Source organism: Crotalus tigris, unplaced genomic scaffold (genome assembly GCF_016545835.1).
Source record: "Crotalus tigris isolate CLP2741 ecotype Arizona unplaced genomic scaffold, ASM1654583v1 scf7180000017961.1242950, whole genome shotgun sequence".
Classification (NCBI taxonomy): domain Eukaryota; kingdom Metazoa; phylum Chordata; class Lepidosauria; order Squamata; family Viperidae; genus Crotalus; species Crotalus tigris.
This window is the reverse complement of record NW_024096745.1, coordinates 677,341-700,273: the sequence shown is the minus strand read 5'-3', so window position 1 is coordinate 700,273 and position 22,933 is coordinate 677,341. Positions and strand designations below refer to the sequence as shown.

The window sequence follows — 22,933 nt, the reverse complement described above, 5'->3', positions numbered from 1 at the left end:
ACTTTTTTCCCATTGCCGGCAATGGGGTGGGAGCAGTTTTGGCGTGATGCATCCGGCCTGTGGGCCGGCAGTTTGACACCCCTGGTATAAGTAAAGCCAGATGCGTTATCACATTTTAGAACTAGAGAATTATTTATAGGACGGAGGCTGCAATTCAATTTTTCCACCTAGGGAAAAGAACCAAGGGAGACCTGACAATATGATGATCTCATCATTGATCTTAAGGTTAGAAATTGAGATTTTATCTCATGTACACCTTACATCACTTTTTTTTTTACAAAAAAAATTATGCAACCAAAATTAGTCCTTTCACTAATATTACATCAGGGTGCTTCAAAGATTGTAAATTAAAAGCTGGACAGTGCTTGCAGCATATCACCTTCAAATTGCTCATCCATATTTTAGAGTAACTGCATAAAACAATTTACTTACAAACAATAATTAAATTACATATTTGGTCCAGCACTAGACCAATAGAATATTATTTAATATACTAGGAATGTCTATCAAGGGGTGCTGTTTATTAAGCATTCGAGTTTTCAGGGGAGTAAGCGTTAGAACCAATTTAGAGTCACTAGTTTGTGAGATGAGCTATGTACATTTGAAAAATAAATAAAAATTACTGTTTCTCAGACAAGTGGTCATTTGGTCTTTAATACATTGACAATCTACTAGGAAAAAATGGCAGGGATAGATAGCATGCTGTGAATGCTCCAACACTGGAAGTTTTTAAGAAGAGATTGGACAGCCATTTTTCTGAAATGGTATAGGGTTTCCTGCCTGAGCTGGGGTTGGACTAGATGACCTCCAAGGTCCCTTCCAACTTTATTATTATTACCTTTTGCTTAAATGCTGTGTACAAACCCCTCTTTAGGAGGTTGGAGAGGTTTTAATCAGACCAAGTACGTTTTACCTCAGTTTTATTTAAATAGATCTTTAAATTTTTATTTTAGTATAAGTTGGTTTTTGGATCTTCCCACCCACACCAGACCTTAACCCAAGTCAAGACACAGTCCTGTCACAATGTGGTCAATGTGGAAAGGTTGTAAATGAGAATTCCCCTACTAGTTCTAGTAAAACCAAATTTCTAGATATAAAAATGACAGCAGGAAAGGAGACAAGGAAAAATAACAATTGTACATAAGAGAATTCCAAGTAAAATCAATAGGCAGCTCAAACTGCTTCCATTTGCTTGCCTGAGATCTTGGTTTATGGTCATGGCAAAGGTTGTGGCAAAGAGAGGTTGGAAAGGGAGCATCTACACCATGGGTATCAAACTCGCCACGTCATGTGTTGCGACGTATTGTGACTCTTTTTGCATTGCCAGCAATGGGGTGGGCGCGGCTTCGGTATGATGAAACTGGCCCGCAGGCCGGCAGTCTGACACCCCTGATCTACACATTCTCCTAGGCAGCTTATAGAAAGGCCTTTATTGTTTCTCTTCTCTTTCCACCCTCTTTCAGGGTTTAAGTCAGTTTTATATGTAATTGAAAAACAGTTGTTTTGCATTGACCGCTGTTCTGTTCAGTGAAGGACAATGAGCCATTGATAATGTCCATCCTCTAGCCAGCAAATGAGAAATTATCTAGAATAGTGCTTCTCAACCTTTACAATCTTCATAAATCCATTTCCTAAAAGTTCTCACATAGAATAAAATTATGGATTCATGAACAATTCTAATCTCAAAATGGGACTTTAATCATGGTTTTGCATCATTTTTCCAGAGGGATTTTCTGCATAATAAAAAAAATCTAGATGGTTCAAACAAAATTGTTATTGGTACAGTGGTATTAAATTAACAAAAGCAGTAAAAGAGAATGGTATAAATGCCCATTTATCATCAGATTTTAATTGATTATACTTTATTTAATGCAATAACACTATAACGCATAAAGATCCACGTGGTCACAAATAATTTATTAGCTCAACTAAGGGAAAAATGCTACTGTTAATAAATGAACAAATTTATCATAACTCAGTAACTGGAAACAAAGTAAAAAAATTAAAATGGCACTATTATTTCATGGGACTCTAAAGAACTTCAGAAATAAATTGGAAAAGATGCATTTGAGCACAAGAGTATTAACATACATCTGCTTGCAAATCTTTAAACCTGCCACATCAATACCTAGCTATCCTCTGCAGCTGCCTCATGATCCAGGGAAATGGTGTGGCTGCTTTAAAGAGATGCAACAGATACATTAATGACACTCAAAGCACTGCAATAATTTAATATCTTAAATTTCAGCTATTTTTATTGCAATGAAAGTATGAATTCCTGAATTCCCATTAAAATTATTTAAACACTTAATAGTGGATTTATGTGCACAAAAGAGAAAGAGGAAAGTATAAACTGTGAAATATGAAGATTTCAAGATTTTTTTTAAATAAGTAATTGTAATAGATTAGAAAACAACATACTTTACTGAAAAGGTTAACGTAACAGAATTTGGTAAAGCAATCCGTTTTAGCTACATTGATTTATATCACATTTTAAGTGGGAAATTTATTATCAGCCAAATTTTTGTCAAAGAGTCATTATTTTTTTATATTTGTCTAGGATGGAAAGAGGAATCAGAAAAAAAATAATTCATTTGCACATTTTATTCTCTCTGACATATACAGTACCCATATGTACAACACTTGTTATTACTTTTAAATATATTTCTGAAGCACTTTTGTTTTCAAAAAATCAGTACCTATAATATTGGGAATAAGTAAGAAGCAATTATCTTTATTTCTGATACAAAGCAAGATAATAAACTGCACCTTCATTTCTCTCATAAAAGTCGATACTACTCCTTGCTTAAAATTCAAGATGTATGAATATTTCCTATATTAGTTTAGAAGTTCAACAAATTTACTGTTTCTTTCCACATCACTTCCAGATAAACTGCAAAGGGTCTTATGGGAGAATAATCACATAATATGTTTATATTTATTCCAGTATGTTAATACGAATGACTATATAAACATATTTTTACACTGGATGTAGATGCAGAATAATATCCTCCAACCAGTTTTTAAGAATTAAAAAAGTAATTTTTATGAAGTAATTTCATCACAAAGAAGTAGGATCATATAGCTGTCCTTTCATGAGTTTTTCACACACAAGTGGTAAAGGAGAACACCTGTAGGTATTCTTTTCACTTCTTATTTTAAAAAATAAGAGTCTAGTATTTTGGCCTGTATTTTTGTAAACCCTGCACATAGGCATAACACGTGTAAAACTAAGACACAAGGATAGAGATTTTTTTTACCTCATGGCAATGCAGCAGTTAAATGTGTAACCAGCAGAAGGCACTAAAGCTTTGATTCTGAAGTTCTTACTTTTAAAACAAGCCTGTTGGTTTCAGGCATTTAATCCACTGAAAGGGATTCAAGAATTGTGCACTGGATTGAACTGAATCATACAAGTATAACATGGGGATGCTGCAGCGGTCGTTAAGTGGGGAAAATGGCGTAAGTCATTTTTTCAGTTGTAGCTTCAACTGAAACAAATCAGTTTGTCAAATATATATATTTAAAGATCATTGGAACAAGTATAACAGGGGGTAAGATGGCACCAAGTTTAACAAGGGGTACTTTGGAAAACAGAATTGTTCTCCATGATCACAAAGGCATGAAAATTTCATCTGTTTACATAAATAACTCCCATAATTCATCCCTACAGTACATTTAGACATGCAGCATTACACAACAGGGCAACATAAACAGGAAGCGATTGGTTTAGGGCATCTTTGCTGGATATTGTGAAGTTTTGTTTCATCCTTAGTGCCTGTATGTCAGCTACCCTGCTGCAATGGCAAAATACTGCTGCATCTTCAGAGGCAAACAGTGAAAGCTAGACAATTAACAAGTTTGATTCATCTGTAGCAACTGGCAAGTTATTGGCAAGGCGAAGCTTCATCCTTCTTCATTCTGAAGCTGCTCAGTATTTTATCCAACCTGCCACTAAAAGCAAATACACAGAAATAAACATTAGCTACTTTTTATGTGTAAAGACATTATTCAATTTCTTATCTGTGAGCATAACTTTGTTTTATTCCAACCCTCGTCTCACCTTCCCAGGCTACCTTTAGATTATGAAAAATCTTCCTTAAATATAGTATTTTGAAAAAAAAGAAGAAGCAATAATGCTTGTTTTCTAATGCATTTTGAGTTTTATTGTATTCCAAATAACAACTCCAGACCACGAGTATATGTAAAGGAATTAAATGTATATAGTAGAGAAAGAAAGATAAGTTGTTGTGCAAGTGAAGTAAAGATTTATGCAGCAATTACAATGATCACATTTAAAATAAAGTCTGTGTGAATCCATCACACTTATATACTGACATTAGCCTAGCTATTTCAGCTTTAAATGAAATTCCTATCCAAAAAAGATGGGAGCACTCCAGAACTGTCCCAGCAATTTCAGACTTAGTGTTGATAAAAATTCTTGGTCATCCTGTTAGAATTGTCTGGAAGTGAAATGTCTGTTAGTTTGAAGAAGCTACTTGGATAAGCAGCAAAAAGGTTCAAACCAAAAAAAGAAAAGAAGTCCAGTTGCTATGACTCAACTTCCAGACATCTCTAGCTCGAGACTCTACCTCAAATTTATACACAAGAAGAAAGCAATGATCTTGACAAGATAATTGATCAGGCCATCATATGCTATGAACATGGTACCGGACGTGTGAATAGAGCTTAAGGCACCAGGGACCGGTTCCGCTGAGAGGTTTTTCTGCAGACCGGAGGGGGCGTCGTTTTGTGTGCTGCCTGCATCCTGTGGATGGGGCTTTACTTGTTTGTGCAGACCGGTTGCTGGCATGCCATGGCCCGGTACCGGTCCACAGACCGGGGGTTGGGGACCCCTGGCTTAAGGGATCTGTCCAAGCAATTTCAATCGTCTGGCCAAAATGCTAAAGTTATTTATCCTAAAGATTCAATACATGAAGAGACACTTAAAAAAGTGATTGATATCAAGCCAGGTACATTGACACGTTTTATGAGATACTGAGGGGAAAAAAAATAAGAAGAAAGAGCCTTAACACCCTGTCTATTAGACTGGCAATATAAGAAACAATAGCTGGAAGAGTCTGGCCTTTGATCTTATTCATCCAAATTTGATTCTTCACTTCTTACCCTTAGATTGCCTCCTTCTGGTCCCTGGGTTCCAGATTCAAGACGTTTCTCCATTTCTTCTTGTTTTCGTTTTTTTTGTTCCACAGAAGAGAGATTTTTAACACCACGAGATGCAGCCTTTGGGAAAGAAGCAACAGGGGCATTACATTACACGCCACGTTTCTACAATCACAGCAAAATAAATTTAATTCTCTAATCTGTATTCCATATGAAACTCCAATAAATCTGTATTAAGTTTACACAACCAGACTTAGAAGAGTGATAACATTTGACTGTAAAAGCATGGGCTTCAACCCAAAAAAATCCTGTAAGAAAAAAAAAGGCCTCTGCCTTTTGCACAAGTTTTATTCGTTATTTTTCCCCCCCAGAAATGAGAAGGGCCAGGAAGCATATTTTGAAGCCTCTTTGAGAAGAAATTCTCAGTAGGGTTTTTTCTTCACCCATAGGTGGCTATTTTATTACTTTTATCTATTACATTTATATGTCATCCATTTCACTGATAAGGTGATTCTTATAAAATATGGGTGAGAAAATATGCTATACACGTTCTTCCTTTGATAAGTAGAATTATTGCTGCTTATCATCAGTCACAATTATCTTACGGATGCTCTATTCCTGCTCACATTTTCTCTAATACTGAGGTTAAAAAGAAACAATTGACTGGAATTTCACACCTGCTCAAAGAACTTCTCATTCCAATGAAGAATGGAAAAAACTTAACCACACCCACTGCACTTCCATGTCAAAAAAGAAAAAAATAGCATTGCCCAGCTAGCTGTTATTTCAGTTATTTCTTTTCTTTAGAATGGAACATACCTACTGAAGCCTAGCATAGAACAGAAGGCAATGAAACAGGAACAAACATTTTTCTTATTTAAAAAGAAGGGGTCTGGGACTTGTAATCATGAAAAGGACTGGGCAGATATCTATATTTCTTTGCCCTACCCACATCTATAATGTCTGCAAAAGACTAGCTAGTTTTTCCCTTGCTTTGGGGGATAATCCCCATTCCCATTCATTTTTTAAGCTAACTACAGACTCAGCCATCGTTTCATGGAAGAAACTGCCCTAAAGTTCACAGAAGGAATTAAGATTTTTTTTTTTACAGAATGTGTCAGGGAATACTTAAAAAGGCTGTCTTAACTTGCATTTATTTTTTCCCCTGTTGCTTTTGCTGATCTTATTCCAAAACTAAATGTGTGATTTCCAAAGACTTAATTTTGGTATTATTTTACAGGTTCTCTCCTTTGCTGCAAAGAAGATGGTAGTGACAGTGAGGGATTTGTGCGAGAAAAATGTATAGCAGTGGTGAGGACACCAAATGGGAGACATCCCACCACAAAGAAATGGATTGGTTCAAGCGAAGAGTCATTTATATAAGTATTACCTTTTTGGTCAACATTCAAATATTAGGGCAAACTTTGAGCAGTACCTTAGAAAGAACACCAATCTGTCAGGAATCCTGAACGTTGGTATTTTTCTTTATTTAAGTCAGTGATAATCTTGATATTCCCAAGCGTCATTCCTCTCCATGCTCACTGGAATAATAAATTTGAGCTACTTCTGTTACCTCTTCTTGTGCTTCTTAAAGGACATCATAATATTTGGATAGTTTAAGACCTAAGAGCCTGTTAATCTACAGGCCTTCATCTACAAATTACTGTGAACTGCTCCCCTAACACTATTGCAAACATTGCTTCTTACTACATAAATATATGATCTTACTACACTTCTCATTAATAAGCACTGGGTACTTATTTTTTTGAAAGTTAGTTGCAATTATACCCACTGCAATGGTATAATAATGGCCAGTTTGCACATTCTTAAACGATGCTGTTCCCAGGAAAGATGCTTCTATTGTCCACATTCACTATACCAGAGGTCCCTAACTTTTTGAGCACCAGGAACTGGTTATGTGGAGAGAGATTTTTCTGTAGACTAGAGGCTGCGTGGTTTCATGTACTGCCTGCAACCCTTGGATGGGGCTTTGCTTGTTTGCATGGCCCAGTTTCTGGTATGCCGCAGCCCGGTGCCAGTCCACAGACCGGGGGTTGGGGAACCCTGCATTATACAATAAGGTTTTATTTTAATATATTGCTGTTCCAAATATCCAGTTACCTCCATTTGTCTTTTTTCTGCTGCTTCTGCAAGTTGCTGCCTTCTAATTTCCTGAAGAAAACGTATAAAAATAGTTACAAAGGTATTTCACATCACCTATGCAAAGATAAAAGAAGGGTTTTTCCAAATATAATAGAACCTTTCAAAATCCTAGAAATGAGCATTGATTTTTTTTTAAATGCCACTTCTGCTCATATTATTTAATGTTGTCAAAGAGAACTGCCAGAGAGAAATCCTTAGTCACCATAAGGAGCCATGTACTTCCACCGCTGTGGGTTCTCTCATCCACATAAAACATTTCACAGGTCACTGAACTGTACATATGAAAGACTAAATGGTGCTTCCAGCTGAAGAAATGAAAAAGCTTTTTGTTAGCTATTTTTTCTTGGGTTTGTTACTTCTGTTTAAGGCTGAACAAAATTCCAGCCAATAGTTAGAAGTCAAATCAGCTTTCTCATCTTCAATTTAAATATGTACCACTGAGAATTACATTTGCATAGAAAAGGCAGATTTTCTGATAGTGCTTATTTATTTTATTTATTAAATTTACATGATGCTCATCTTACCGTTGGGTGGCTAATAATATGGATCCTGCAAGAATAGTTCATCAGCTACAAAACAGTCTTAATATGGTCATTCTTGATAATAGGATATAGGGTTGAATTTCAGTGACTTTCCTTGCTAACTTTTGTGCATTGTACATTTAGAACAATAATGTGGAAGGAGATTATAAGAGTGTATTTAGTTGAAGAAACATTCACTCTATCATGGGTAAAAAATTTTTTTGACCCCTTGAGATGTTCCCAGAAGGCCTCTGGTCCCCAAATAGCTCCCATAAGCTTTCTTAGAAAATTCAAATGGTAAGTAGAAAATGATATTATAACAAGTGATATTGTGGAACTGTGCCTGGTTGCCACAACCAAGAGGAGGGTTAATGCACAGCATCTTGTAGAAAGCGCAGATAAAAGAGGGTCACAAATAGCCTTCTAGCAAATTATTGCTTATATTAGTGAATATATTTATTTATTTACAGTTTCAACTTCTATAGCTGATCACTTATGTACAACTCTGGGTGGCTTTGAATGGTTAAAAACAATAATATAAAAAATATGGAAGTGGCCATGTCAGGGCAGGTGCGGAGAGAGCCAAACAAATAACAACAAACAACTGAATAGTGGCTCACATATTTTCCAGGCCTACCACTGTGGAATGCTGTTCCAGAGGCAGCAAAAAATGATGTGATTTGAAGCATACAAACTCAGCTGGAATTTTTCAGGTGGGGTAACTGGAGAAAGAAAAATCTTGCAAATATTCAGGCTCCATGCCACAAAGGATTTTAAATAGGTTTTGTCCTATGGCAGTTATTTTCTGAATAGGCTAGCCCTTCATGCTATTTTGTAAGGCAGCCCACAGCATGTTCTCTAGCATGTGTGACTCCCAACCCTTAAAGTTTTGGACCTTGTGCATTAAAGGAAAATGAGTTACTTTACTTTTCTGAAATAAGGAAGTTATTGTGCCAGGATCCTTCAGTAAGCTGGAAGTGGACCACACAGTTGCATTAACTCTTCTTGAACTCACATGACTATTTGGCATCTCCTAACAGTTTCATTGGAAAGTAAGCCTCCAATGCTATGCCAGCCGACTTTGAAATAAAATCTAGTTGTAAAAAATGAAGGACATGCTTTTGCTTGTGGCTAAGGTTTTATTAATTCTCCATCAAAGCTTGCTGCACACACCAGAGTATTCTCATGCCACCCCAAACATTTCATAAAGAGTGATATTCCTATCCAGATCACTTCATTTCTAAATAGATCTGAAGCTATTTGTGCAACCAAGCAATGATTTGGCATTCCTGGGAATAAAACGATTGTTTTGTAATCAAGCAGACTTTTTCCAGCAGGGTTTATGCATCCAACGTTTTATTGTCCCTTTGGTGTTTTTGAAAGATGGCAGTCAGATTTGTGTGTGTGTGTGTGTGTGTGCTTATGTAGCATAGATCACTAGCACTGCAATTTTGGACCTTTGGGTACACACTGATCTGGCTCTTCTGGTGTACAAAGGCAAGATAAGTAAATAATAAAACAGACACGCCCTTCCCTGTGAAAAGAACCGAGGCAATTGATCGCGAATTAAACAGTTTGATTTGGACCACAAAGCACATAATGGTTTTTAATATTGCAAGGTGGAACCTGGGAGTAAGAAAACTCCTCAGGGCTCGGTTTTGAAGAAACTTGAAAAAGAACGGGCTGCTCGCACTTCAAAGCTGGTTTTTTTTTTTAAAAAAAAATACGTAATCTAACAATTAGTAAAGAAAAAGCAAAAAAAAAAAAATCTCGGCGAAGGTTTAACGGCATTTTAGAGATGCCTGCATGAAGGAGGGTTTAAAAAAAAAAAATCAATCTGGAATTTTTCGGAAGCCGGACGCTGAACGACACCTGGGATTACCCAGAAAAGCCAAAAGGGAGAAGGAGAAACCCCCAGCCACCACGGAACGAGTTTCGGCAGCCCGATCTCGCCCCACTTACTGGGTCCGGCGTCTCCACCACCTGATCGGCGGCTCCCCCCAGGCAGGGAAAGCACAACCCCATCCCGAGCCCGCTGCAACACTCCGCCAGCCAGGCAGAGGCGAGCAGCGAGTCCAAGTCGAGCCCCGCCCCGCCGTCCTTTGACCAGCCTCTTCGGAAGATACCCGCCACCAGGCTGCCTTCCTGCGCGAACTACGGACGGCGCCACCTGTCGCTTCGGAGCCAGCGGGAAGGGGGAAAGGGCGAGGTAGAGTCACGACCGTGGGAGAGCGCAGAGCCGCGTCTGCCTGAGATACGGCGAGCAGGAGACACAAAAGGAAAACAAAACTAGCAGAAGTTTAAGAACTTCTGCCGCGGCGGCGTTAGCGGTGACGCCTGCGAATGGAATGGAATAGAATAGAATGTTGGAAGGGACCTTAAAAATCTTCCATTCCAACTGCCTGCTCAGGCAGGGAATCCTATACCATTTTAGACAAATGGTTGTTTAGTCTCTTCTTAAAAACCTACAGTGTTGTGAAGCATTCACAACTTCTGGAGGCAAGTTGTTCCACTCAGAGCTTTTTTTTGTCATAGAACGCCCAGAACGGACTTCCGGCACCTTTTTTGGATGGAACCTTGTAGGGTAGGCAAGGTGGGTTGTGTGACGTGTGTGAATTCCGGCACTTTTTTTTTTTAACAAAAAAAGCACTGGTTCCACTGATTAATGGTTCTAATTGACGAACCTCTGGACCCTATGCTGGCTTGCTGGGCTCTGCCCTCATTGCCTGATAATTTTAATATGTGACCATTTAAGGTTATTAGTGGAATCCCTGATACCACTTAACAGTAAGAAAGACAATCAGCAGACCCTCTTCAGAAGGGGAGGTGACAAATTCTGGAAGAAGCTGAGATGCTCACCTTTTGATCTGAGCAGACCTATATTCCCCATGTATCTTTGCAACTTTATCAAGGAGAAGTCTTTCGGAGTCTGCTTTGCAAGGACTAGTGGAGGGTGATCCTTCCTGGACTTGTGGCTCCTGCTGGAAGAGCAGGTGGCAGCTGTAATCTGAGGGATGTTTGCACTAATTCATCTTGTATTTCAAATGCATCCTTTCCTGGGAATCTATGCTCAATGTCACACGTGCTTTAATCATCTCTGGATTGGATTGTCAGAATGTGCTCCAGATGTTGCTGCCCTTGAATACTGGAAGATGCAACTTCCATAATGGGCATACCATTTTGGATGATTCACAGTTTGCCTGTGTTGCATCGAGTTCTGGGCACCACAATACAAAAAGAATGTTTATATTCTGGAAAGAGTGCAGAAAAGAGCAACAAAAATGATTAGGGAGCTGGAGGCTAAAATGTACAAAGAATTGAGTATAATCTAATCAAAAGAAGGACTGGAGGGACACGATAGAACTGTTCCAATATTTGAGGGGTTTCTACAAAGACAAAGGGATCAATTCTCCAAAGCACCTGAAAGCAGGACAAGAAGCAATGGATGGCAACTAATCAAGGAGACAACCAACCTAGAAATAAGGAGAAATTTCCTGACAGAAATCAGTTGAATGGTTTGCCTTTAGAAGTTGTAGGTGGTCCATCACTGGAAGTTTTCAAGAAGAGATTGAACATCTGTTTGTCTAAAATGGCACAGGGTCTCCTGCTTGAGTAGGGAGATTGGACTGGAAGACCTCCAAAGTCCCTTCCAACTTTGTTATTCTGTTATCAGCTATAATATCCTACATGCACAAAACTAGGCTATTTGTGGGACCACCTTTCCCTGAGGGTATCTGCCTGTTCCACTATGTCAAATAGGGCATATTGCAGATCTCTTCTTTTAGACATTTAATCTGGTGGGATCTCAGATTCTCTATAGCTGACTCAGCCCTTTAGAACATCTTTAGAACATCTTCCACTGAAATTTGTGGGTGGGGTGAGGAGTTTTACCCTTTTAGCCTTGTTCTTTTCCCAAGCATTGGACTAGAATGGAGTTGAGTCCGGGAGTCAACAGTTTAGTGATCTAATGCCTGGTGGGAAGGGTATAGTCTGGGTATAGTCTGTTTTTATATTGTTTTTATTGGTTGCTGTGAGCTCCTTGATCATTCTGTGAGATGACCATATAAGTTCTCTTAATAAGTAAACAAATGCAGGGTGGGAAGAAGGTTCTACAAAGATAGCTGGACTGAAAGTTTGGTCCTTGCTCAGAAAAGGCAAGCTTTTATTTTTTTTTTTCAGTTTCAAGTTTTTTATTAATTTTACAATATTACATTTACATATTTGAAAAGTAGCGTGGTGGCTGAGCACAGTAATTCCGTTACATTTGAATATCATCAGTACAAATCTCAAATTATTACAACAAACTAATTCCCTCTCTTTCCCCCATGATATCTACTGTCATGTTCAAACCGATACAGTTCTTATTCTATTAATCAAACAAAAAATACCTTTCTAATATTCATCAATAATCTTCAGTCTATACATATCTTAATTAATTTGACATTCCACCATTTAGACAATAACCTAGTAAGTTTTTCTTAACTTTAATTTGCCATTGATATTTAAGTTTAACGTTTAATCTTTATCATTTTCAGGTTTTAAATGATCCCAATTTCTAAGTCTCCTATCTCACATTTGGAGCTAATATTTTTTTTTTCCTTTTCTTCCTTTCACTTCCTTCCTTTCCAGAAAAAGAAAAAAAAATTAAAAATAAGCCACCAACATTTATACCACAAACCCATATACAAATACTTATACTTTTAAGTTTTACTTAACCTTTGTCTCAACTCATAACAATATCTTAAATTCAAATCTTAATTATTTGTAGACATTCAGATTACATTTAATTTTTCCAAATTTTTAATTAAACACAATTCCTTTATCCCAATTGCTCATACATTCTAATATTTAAAATACACACCTTATATATAACTTCTACCATCTATCTTACCCATCTAATGACAATATAATATTCTTATTTCAACATATTTCTAGATTTTATATGACCAAAATTTTCTTCATCTCAAATTGTTACAATGTCTATCTATTTAGATATATTCTATTTTAGATCTCATATATAGATCAGAACCTCAATCTTTTTCAATCTTATTCTAGCTTTTTTCCTCTGCCAGGTCATTTTTGCCTTTAAATCATCAAAAAAATCTCCTTGTATTGATGTGGCTATTGTTTGATGTTGATAAGAACGTCCAGTTGATGTTTTCTTAAGAGGACTAGTTGATTTAGCCGATAGTCTCTTTATTTTTCCAGTTCGATGCAATTGTCTCAAAGTATTTATCTTCTCTTTCATCTGTTTTTCTTGTTTATCTTCAAATTCCTTCTGGTTTATAAGAAACACCCTTTCCTTGCTCTCTATTATCAATTTCTTTTTTTGTGTTTTCTATTGTCTGTATTTGTTGAGTATCTAAGTCTTTTGTCATAACATTTGGTTGTTTCACTTTCTCTATAGAATTCTGTATAGATAATTCTTTGATTGAAGTCATAGTTTGAGTTTGTATATCCAGAGTTGCATACGTAGAGTTTGGATCATCGCTTTTAACATACAAAGAATTTGTTCCTATACTTTCTCTGTAGAAGAAATCCTTTCCTGTTCTCCTTCCATTGTAATATATTAAGCTCAAGGGAAAAAAAAAAAACTGACAGTCAGAAAGTCCACCAAATGGGGAGCTGAGCTGAATTTTGCAGATGGTGTTTTAAGGTTATTGTTTATCTTGTCTATTTTCAAAGCTGTCAACAAGTCTCTTAGAGAATAGCAGGTTACGTCTTAGAGTTAGTTGGATCTTTTTAGGTTTTTTTTTTCACTCTATTTTAAGGGGGAAAAAACCCCAAATCTTCAATAGTAATTAGAATAAAAATCAAGGAAGAAATATATACTTTTATACAGAGGGCAGAAAGTTGCAAATCTTATAATCCACCAATTTTAGGAAATAGGATTCCAATTACGATCTCAGTATTTTTCCAACATTTTAAACTCCCAAGTGGTTGATAGCTGCTGTTTCTGGAGGGAGGGCTAAAATCCTCCTTCCCTCACCACAGAGGGGAAAGTACTTTAGCAGCTTATGCAGGTAATTAAGTAGTTAGGATGTAAGAGAGGCAAACTTCACCCAGTCCTGTCCACGCTGCTTTGAAGTTGCCAGATGGTAGTGTGACTTCGGCTGTTTGCAGCCTAGGGATGAGCCATATTCGCCGGTTTGGAGGAATCAAAAAGGCAAGCTTTTAAAAGTGGGAAGGCTTTATATTTAAAAATTGTTCTATTTGCAAAGACATCCTTATGGAGATTTCCTTTCATTGATTTATCTATTTTATTAAACATGTAGCTGGACTTTCTGTGTACTGAAACACCTAAAGCAGCTTAGAATTAAAATTACAATAAAAATATAGATTGTTGTAAAAGTGATTACAATTTAAATCAGATAATAATTTAAAGTTTGACATAAGAAATGTGGTTTTTGCAAAAAGCAACTCAGGAAAGCAGGGGACCATAGGAGCCATAAACTATCATAGAACATTCTTTGCCAATTATTGAAAGACAGAATGTGGAACTTTTTAGGTTATTCTTACTATTTAAGCAAATGGCATCATCTCAGTAAAAAGGCACACAAATATTTCTTGCTAGTTTGAAATTGACATCATATGAATAGAAAAGAGCTTAATAAGGTCTTTCAGTTTTAGTAGAAAGTAGTAATAGCAGTTGGATTTTAAGGTTTTTCTCATCCTTTAATTATTACTTGTATTGATACAGAAATAATAATGTGATTGAGATACATGTAGATAAATGTAAAACTGTCAAAAAGTGATCCATGTATAAAAAGGGTCTGAAAGGGATTAGTATGTCCTCTTGAGTTAATAGCACAGCAATTGTTCTCTCAAAGAATTCGGCTTGATAAATAGTATATCTTCCTGTTCAGTTTTTTTTTAATTTAAGATAATAACAATTACTTGAACAGAAAAATGGCTGAGCGCTTTAATGCTTTATTCAATTACCTTCATGATGAGTATAAAAAGATTGCTTTCCCCTTGACATGCTTTTAAATTTTAATTTAAGTGGTTTTAGAGCAAACTGGAAGTGAGAGAATGCCTCCGTAGAAACAGTAGGCAATCAGTGCTGACAGGTTAAGAACTGATATATGTCTTTAATATCCACTTCAGGGTGAGAATATTTCAGTTTAGTTTCAAAGTGATCTTTAATAAATCATGTAGTGCTTTGTCAAGTCAAACCTATTTTGAAAGCTGAAGTTTAGGGAACTGAAAAATATTGCAGCAGATGTGACACAAAATCTGAAGTGTTAATAGAAGGATAGTAATAAGGTGACCCAACTTTTTTACAATGAAAAGGAGGACACAAATAAATTGAAGAAAAAAATATTGTAAATAAAAGAAACATTTTATTCATTGCAACAATAATACAGAATACACTATAATATGATAAATGCACAATAAAAACATTTGTAACAATAACATTTTATATTGTAATTATGCTTACATAAACTGCTGCCCTGCAATGTAGAGTGGGCCCCGCGGCTCCCAAAGCACCAGCTGCGCCAGCTCCGGCCCCAGGGGGTAGCCCGCCGTCAACACACCCTGCCTGCAGCTGCCCCGCCAGCACCACCGCCCACCCTGCGCAGCCCCGTGTAGAGCAGGCCCCATGGCTCCCAAAGCACAGAGAGGCAGCTGGCCACCAGTGCCCCTCACATCCCCGCAGCAGCCCCGCCGTCCCTGCCTCTTGCACCCGCAGCCATTATTGCCCTAGCAGGGCCGAAGATCAAGAGAAAGTTACTGTGGCATTGCCGCTCCAGTCTCCTCCAGGTATCTTCGGGACTAACTAGGAGATGGTGTAGTTGGGTAGCAGGGAGGGGTGCAAAGTTCCTGCCAATTCGCCTTCGCTGCAGATAACTTACATGTGCAAAGTTTGCTGGCCGGGTGTTTTGGCGCGCTCAGCAGCAATTCCTATTAGAATGCAAAAGTTGAAAAAAAAAACATCAAAAAAGGTGCCGGAATGCCATTCTGAGCGTTCTATGAGAAAAAAAAAAAAAGCCCTGCAGATTAGTCTTCAGATATTGAAAAGGAGGACATGTAGGAGGACACTTTTTGAGGGAGGACAGAACTCACAAAAGGAGGACTGTCCTCCCTAAAGGAGGACGGTTGGTCATCTTAATAGTAATGAAGCAAACTGAATGTTCAAATTAATATCCATTTATCACGCTATCTCCAAAGCCCATTTCTGGAGTCCATATGCAAATATTATATTTGCAATTAACTGCTGGCCTGCTCAGTTTCTGCCTGGGGAAACTTGGTTTGGTTTCTGCCTCCCCTAAGATTTTTTTCTCCATTATTCCTTTAGGGAAATATAATATTCTATCTTTTTTAATATCCCCCAAAATATTTCTTTTTCTGGGGCGGGGGAGTGCTGACTTCCAATAAAACTTAATTGAAATATATGCAGCTTTTAAAAAAAAATTAAGGCCCATTCTCATGACATAGTTGTGCTATTTCAGAGTAGTAGTTTTCTCATTCTTTTCTTAACCAAATAAAATCAGACTCTAATGCGATTTCCATATATTGTTTTAGCACACCCACTGTGATTATTTAACCATGGATTATGGATTAATGTGTTGTATAATTGTAGCTTCTTGTCATTTCTCATGATTCTTTTTTCTCTTCTTTCTTCTTTCCCTTTTTCTTTCTACTCTGAGCAATTATTCATCTTCAGCTGCCTCCCCCATTGAATTACTGTCTTCCCAAATTTGTGCATGTTGATTAATTTACTTGCAATCTCTTCCTTCCTTCTCTTGGCTTTTCAACTTCAGCTTATCTAGAAGTTCTAAATCTTTATCTGTGATGAAGTTGGTTTGATTACTTGATTGTAAGCAGCTTCTAGGCCGGATGGGCAGCATATGATATAAATAAATACACAAATAAATATGAATATGGTATTTGTACATCGGGAGGGAAATTGCCCATACACATTGCTCACTCTACAAGTAACATATGCATTTTAAGCATTGCTTGTGTTTTGCAGAAAACTCTGTAGAGTATCCCATGTGCACTGTGATTAGCAGCTCCAGAAACTGCTGGTCCCAATGTTGCTTTTAATCTTGTGTCATTGCTTTTCAGAATCTTAGAGCCAATTATCAGAATGTGAAAAATTAATACAACAGCAAAACATAATAAGTATTATATGCAATACAATTAAATGTAAGTATAATGCAGCGTTTCTCAACCTGTGGGTCGGGACCCCATTTGGGGTTGAACGACCATTTCACGGGGGTCGCCAAACAACGCAGTCCGCTATTCCCCCCCCTTTTCCTTAGCTGTGCTACTCCCTTTTATTCTAATGGCTTTTGAAAGTGTGCCTATTAGACTATAGACTCTAATTCTATTGGCTTTCAAAAGCCAATAGGAATTGTCCAGGCTGTCTCTGCCCTGCTGAGCCCGCCAAAAGCCCCATACTGCAAACGGTGCTGCAAGTTGTCTGCAGCGAAGGCGAGCTGTCTGGAAGTTTCCACCCCTCCCTGTTGAGCAGCTACTAAAAATGTAAGTAAAAGAGGGCCAGGGGTGGGAGGCGGGATGCCGATGGGCGCATGGAGGGTTGCTGGCGTGCATGGGGCCCGGCGGGTGCCTTACCTCCCTTGGGCTGGGCCAGCTCGTGGCCCAGCCGGTGGTCGCCCTGCGCCGTCGCTGGCCCTTGCCAGCTACGCCTCGGCCGGCGCAGGGGGCGGCACCATGCATGCGCGGTGCTCCCGGGCAGGGAAAGTCCTCGACTTACAACCGGTTGGGTAGTCCTCGACTTATGACCGGTTGGGTAGTCGTCGACTTACGAACAGTTGGGGTCGCGGAATTAAAAAGGTTGAGAACCACTGGTATAATGAATAACATAAATGCAGTAGCACTTTTTTTAAAAAAAGTCTTTTCCTAATTATTTTAAATTAATATTTTAATGACCACTCAAAGTATGCAGAAATAAATATATTTAATGTAGTATTTTTTCCCACATATGCTGGTTGGCTAATGGAAGATTTGGCTGAGCTGTAGTGCATAGCATTCTTGCTGATACCATGGCATGTTGCTTATTACTTTCTGCTCTGAGACAGTTGCTGAAGCCATGCACACAATGGTATCCTCTACACCAGAGGTGTCAAACTGCCGGCCCGTGGGCCGGTTTCATCATACTGAAGCCGCGTGCACCCCATTGCCAGCAATGCAAAAAGAGTTGTGATACATTGTGACCCATCACGTGACGTAGTGAGTTTGACACTCGTGCTCTATACCTCCTTAGCTCCAGTGACACATTGAATAGGTAATAGTAGCATTATAGATCCATCCCTCTGGGATTTCTGCTTATATCCATCTTCTAAAAAGCAGGATACGTTGCTCAAGTGCGTATTCTATGTATGGCTCCAAGAGCTTGTCCATTATTCTAATTTGTAGGTTTTTGTAGGTGATGTGTGAATGCATCCCAAAAAGGACGCCAAAGCTCTTTTGTGCAACAAACCAGAATTTAAATCCAATGCTAGTGGGCAAAACGTGTGTTAGATTTCTGTGCAAATGATCTGATCTTGTGCTTTATTGCAGTGAAAAGTTAGACAGGGTAAAAATAGTGGCTGTCTTTTATGTTTAGTGGGTAAGTTTTAATTTACATTTCTGGATCAATTTTACAGAAAGGAATGTGAGCTTTGGACAGTATGTTTTTTTATATCCTTTGTTCTAAAAGCTGAGCCAGCATTTGAATCCAATTGCAGGTTGATTCATTGAGAGGACCAATAACAAGTCCTACATAGGGAAATGCAGCCACACTTTCCTGAAGAGTTGAAAAAAGAAAAAGGTGCTGGTGAAGTCTTATCAAATATGTAAGGAACAAAGTAGAGCAGATAAAATAGGGGGGGGGGGAGAAACCATAGGCATATCTGAAACCTAAATATAGGTGCATAGAATCTCATTTCTGTTCCTTATAACTTATAAGTAGTATTATTGGTGCCACTGTTGAGCAAGGAAAATCTCATAATGTATGGTAGCTGCCTATCTAGTGGTTGGCTTTAAACTTATAAAAGCATTTTTCTGCTTTTTCAGGTTCAATAAATCAATTTTAGAAATCCCAGAATAATGGTCAAGAGATAGCCAAGTTAGACTGATTGCAGGAGATTTTATTGAAGGAAAAATTGCCCTTTCTCCTAAGAATCGCAATAACCTATTATCTTCCATTTCTGCATGATGGCCCCCAAATAAGTATAAGGCAGATTTTCCTCCAATTCTCTCTCTCTCTCCCATGCTTTTTCATGGTTCTTGCTCACCATTCATCCCATAGCTCTCTCTTATAGTGGGGAACTTTGATATATAACACTAAGAACAAAATAAGTCTTTGAATTTTTGCTTTGTAAAAAAGAAGATTCCTTCTGCTTTTTCCTCTTGTATTTACCTCTGCATTCAATTATTACATATTTTCCAAAACTTCTTTGAGATCAGTTTGCATATTACAAAGAGGTGTCTGATCCGAAAGGTGAACATTCAACAGACAGGCTGATCAAGTGATGCTTTTATTAACTTTTTTTTTCAAATAAATTGTATTGTGTTCTTTTGGATTGGCTGTGCAGTGCTTCAGATCTGGTTTTTTAAAAAATATATTTAAGACCAAAGTTCACGTATGATCCTGAGAAAAGATGCAGCTGCTTTAAAGAATCGGAGACTGCTATTACATTTGTGTCTCTACAGAACATGTTTCTGAATCAAATCCCAGGGCTATAAAAGTTGTCCTCCTTAGCCTCAATCATAAAGTAGTGAAAAAGTTGCTGCAAATATACAGTACCTTGAGAGAGTTTAGCCAATTCTGGCTATCAGAAGGTTATTCAAACATTAGAAGATCTGATAAAAATCAGGGAAAGTTACATCATTTAAACATGATGTAACCTTATAGAATAGATTAGTGTCTAACAGCTAAGCACATTATAAAATATATACAATGCAAAGTATAAAATGTAATATGCAAAATAGCATTCAATATGGTTAAAATAAAATTGGTGTTTAACACAAGCCTGTTACAGTAAATTAAGTTGCATAAGCTAAAAGCTAAGTAATAAGGGCTCCCTGGCAAAACCAGGTCTTCAAGCCTTTTAAAGAAGTATCAAAAGTACCTTCATGGGAATGATGTTCCATAGACAAGAGCAGGGCTCTTCAAACTTGGCCCTTTTATGACTTGAGGTCTTCCACCCCCAAAAAATTCTCAGCCAGGCACGCTGGCTGAGGAACTCTGGGAGTTGAAGTCCACAAGTCATAAAAGGGCCAAGTTTGAAGACCCCTGGGCAAGAGCCACCACTTCTTGACCCCACTAGATGGATGTCCATAATAGAGGGGATTGTAACATATATTGCCTCCCTGCACTGCTGGGTATGGGTAGATGTAACTGGGAAAAGATGGTTCTTCAAATAACCTGGCCCCAAGCCATGAAGGACTTTAAAGGTGACAACCAACACTTTGAATTGGACCCAGAAACAAATTGGGAACTAACACAGCTTCTGTGTGCAAATCTAGATCCAAATCTTGAACCAAATTGAAGCGTTCAGATACTTTTCTACGGCAGCCCCATGTAGAGCGTATTGCAGTGTTCAGGATGGGAGGTGACTAGGACTTGGATGATTGTGAGCAAGGATTGTTGGTCCAGGAAAGGGTGTCACTGATGCACAACCTGCAGCTGCACAAAGGCACTCTATGATTCTACCTGTTCCTCGAGCAGGAGTCTTGAGCCCAGGAGAACCCCCAAATTACCCACTGGGTCCACTGATCATATAGTCTCATCCCAGTCCAAAGATGGCAATTCTCCATGGACCTTTATGATGATGAGAAAGAAGAAGGTGAGTATTGTGGAACTGAATGTCTAACAGACATTTTCTAAACATAGAAACCACTTCCCAAAGCTCTCTCTTGGTAGTGCTTTAGTCAAGGAATGCCAATTCTTATATTACGCATGTAATTCTAACTAAAACTAAATAAAAATATAATACTTTATTATAGCTTAAGTATTTTTTAAAGATTTTTTTAATCCCACCTTTATTATTTTTTATAAATAACTCAAAAGTGGTGAGCATACCTAGTTTTCCTTCTTCTTTCTGTTTTTCTCCACAAGAACAACCCTGTGAGGTGGATTGGGCTGAGAGAGTGTAACTGGCTCAAAGTCACCCAACCAACGTTCATGCTTAAGGTAGGATTAGAACTCATAACAGTCTCCTGTAAATATTCACAAAAAACTGACTTTCCATAAATTGACAGGTTTTGAATCTATAGAGAGCTCTTAGCTAATCCTTTGCCAATTTCATTGCTATTGCCCAACAAATAGCAGGATAGATTTTGAAAGGTTTAAGATTTTGAAAGGTTTAAGATCGCCAACATGATCGCCAACGTCCGATAACGGATATGACACAAGAAGAAGAAGATTATTTTAGGCAATTTCCTTTGCTTGCATGTCTAAAATTAGGCAGCGTTCGTTTTTATAAACAGGCATCAAATATTCCTGCAATGTCATTTTATATTTGCAAAGGGAAGCAAATAAAAATGTCAATTTCTTCATTTTTTTAAAAGAAAACCAGAATCTAAAGAACTCTTTTTCTAAAATCTCTGCATCTATTTCTTTGAAGTTGACCTGGCATTATCACTCTGAAATAATCTATTAAGTGTCTCGTCCTATCTTGTGAAAAGTGATTTTAAAAATTATAACCTAAGCTTCCCACACTAATGAAAAAGAAAGATATAATTCAATTTTCAGAGTTTTACTTTGACTTCAGACACCACATTGAATCAGTCAGTCTTTGAGCGATTGGCTAGTGTGTTTTCTGAATCACTGAAGTCCATAGCTAAATTATGAGGACAATTAACCAGTGGAACAGCTTGCCTTCAGAAATTGTGGGTGCTCCATCACTGGAAGTTTTTAAGAAGAGGCCAGACAGTCACTTACTGGAAATGGTATAGGTTCTGCTTGAGCAGGGGGCTGGACTAGAAGACCTCCAAGGTCCCTTCCAGCTCTATTCTATTCTAAATTTGCTGGTCATGGTAAGCATATATGCTATACCCAGGAATTTACTGAGGAAGATCAGTGTGCATTGTGAGCGATAATTAAGTCATCAAACATATTGCCTCTATTGAGAAAGAATATTTTCCACGGAATGATAAATTTAATTTTTCTGTGACATGGAGTTTTGACAATTATTTAGGGGGCTAGTTTTGGGTAACAGTTTACCATGTACCCTTTGATGTTGATGTCAGATAAAGTTAATTCCAACTTATTAACTGAAATATTGTGAAAGTGAGTAGATTTTCTTATGAAAAATGAAAAACAGCACTCCTTAAATTCCTTATAAAACACAAGCAGTTCTACATGTTATGCAGCTGAAAGCAAATTTGGATTTTTTTTCTGTAACATTGTAAATCATCATATCAATTTCCACTGATATGGAAATTCTAGCCACATTTTAATATGGATTATAAACTGTTATCATCATGAAGTCTTTGGTGCATTGTTTTCCAGTGAATATCATATTTTATTATTTTCAGAGAAGCTATTTGTGTTTAAATGATAGATGTTTCTTCCTACTGGACCCGCCAGAGGGCAGTGTATAACAAGGTTTTGGGCTTATGACTGCGAACTCCCTTCATTAATATATTTCCGTACATTTTAGAGGCTGTTAATACTTGTTAAACTTTTAGGTTCTGCAGTTTAAAAAAATAGAGAACACAAAATGTATACATAAAGGATTAAAAAGAATGCTGATTGGGATATGGTTTCTTCTCTTTATGAAGCAGTATTCCAGTATTTGAGAGGCTGCCACAAGGAGGAGGGGGTCAACTTATTTTCCAAAGCACCAGAATGCAAGACAAGTAACAACGGATGGAAACTGATCAATGAGAGAAGCAACCTGGAATTAAGAAGAAACTTCCTAACAGTGAGAACAATTAACCAGTGGAACAGCTTGCCTTCAGAAATTGTGGGTGCTCCATCACTCGAGGTTTTTAAGAAGAGACTGAACAGCCACTTGTCTGAAACGATATAGGGACTCCTGCTTGAGCAGGGGGCTAGACTAGAAGACCTCCAAGGTTCCTTCCAGATTTCTATTCTATTCTATTCTATTCTATTCTATTCTATTCTATTCTATTCTATTCTATTCTATATATTGGCACCTAACAAT

General features: G+C 37.7%; 1 protein-coding gene across 1 annotated transcript; it reads right to left on the bottom strand.

Annotated features, from left to right (window-relative positions):
• Window positions 1-1,840: 1,840 nt before the first annotated feature.
• Window positions 1,841-9,925, bottom strand: LOC120308900 (small VCP interacting protein). Its single transcript, XM_039345563.1, has 4 exons — window positions 9,771-9,925; window positions 7,246-7,296; window positions 5,128-5,244; window positions 1,841-3,954 (listed from the first exon to the last, which is right to left on the bottom strand). Exons 1-4 carry the CDS (start codon window positions 9,831-9,833, stop codon window positions 3,940-3,942), a joined length of 246 nt encoding a protein of 81 aa, XP_039201497.1. The 5' UTR covers window positions 9,834-9,925; the 3' UTR covers window positions 1,841-3,939.
• Window positions 9,926-22,933: the final 13,008 nt, after the last annotated feature.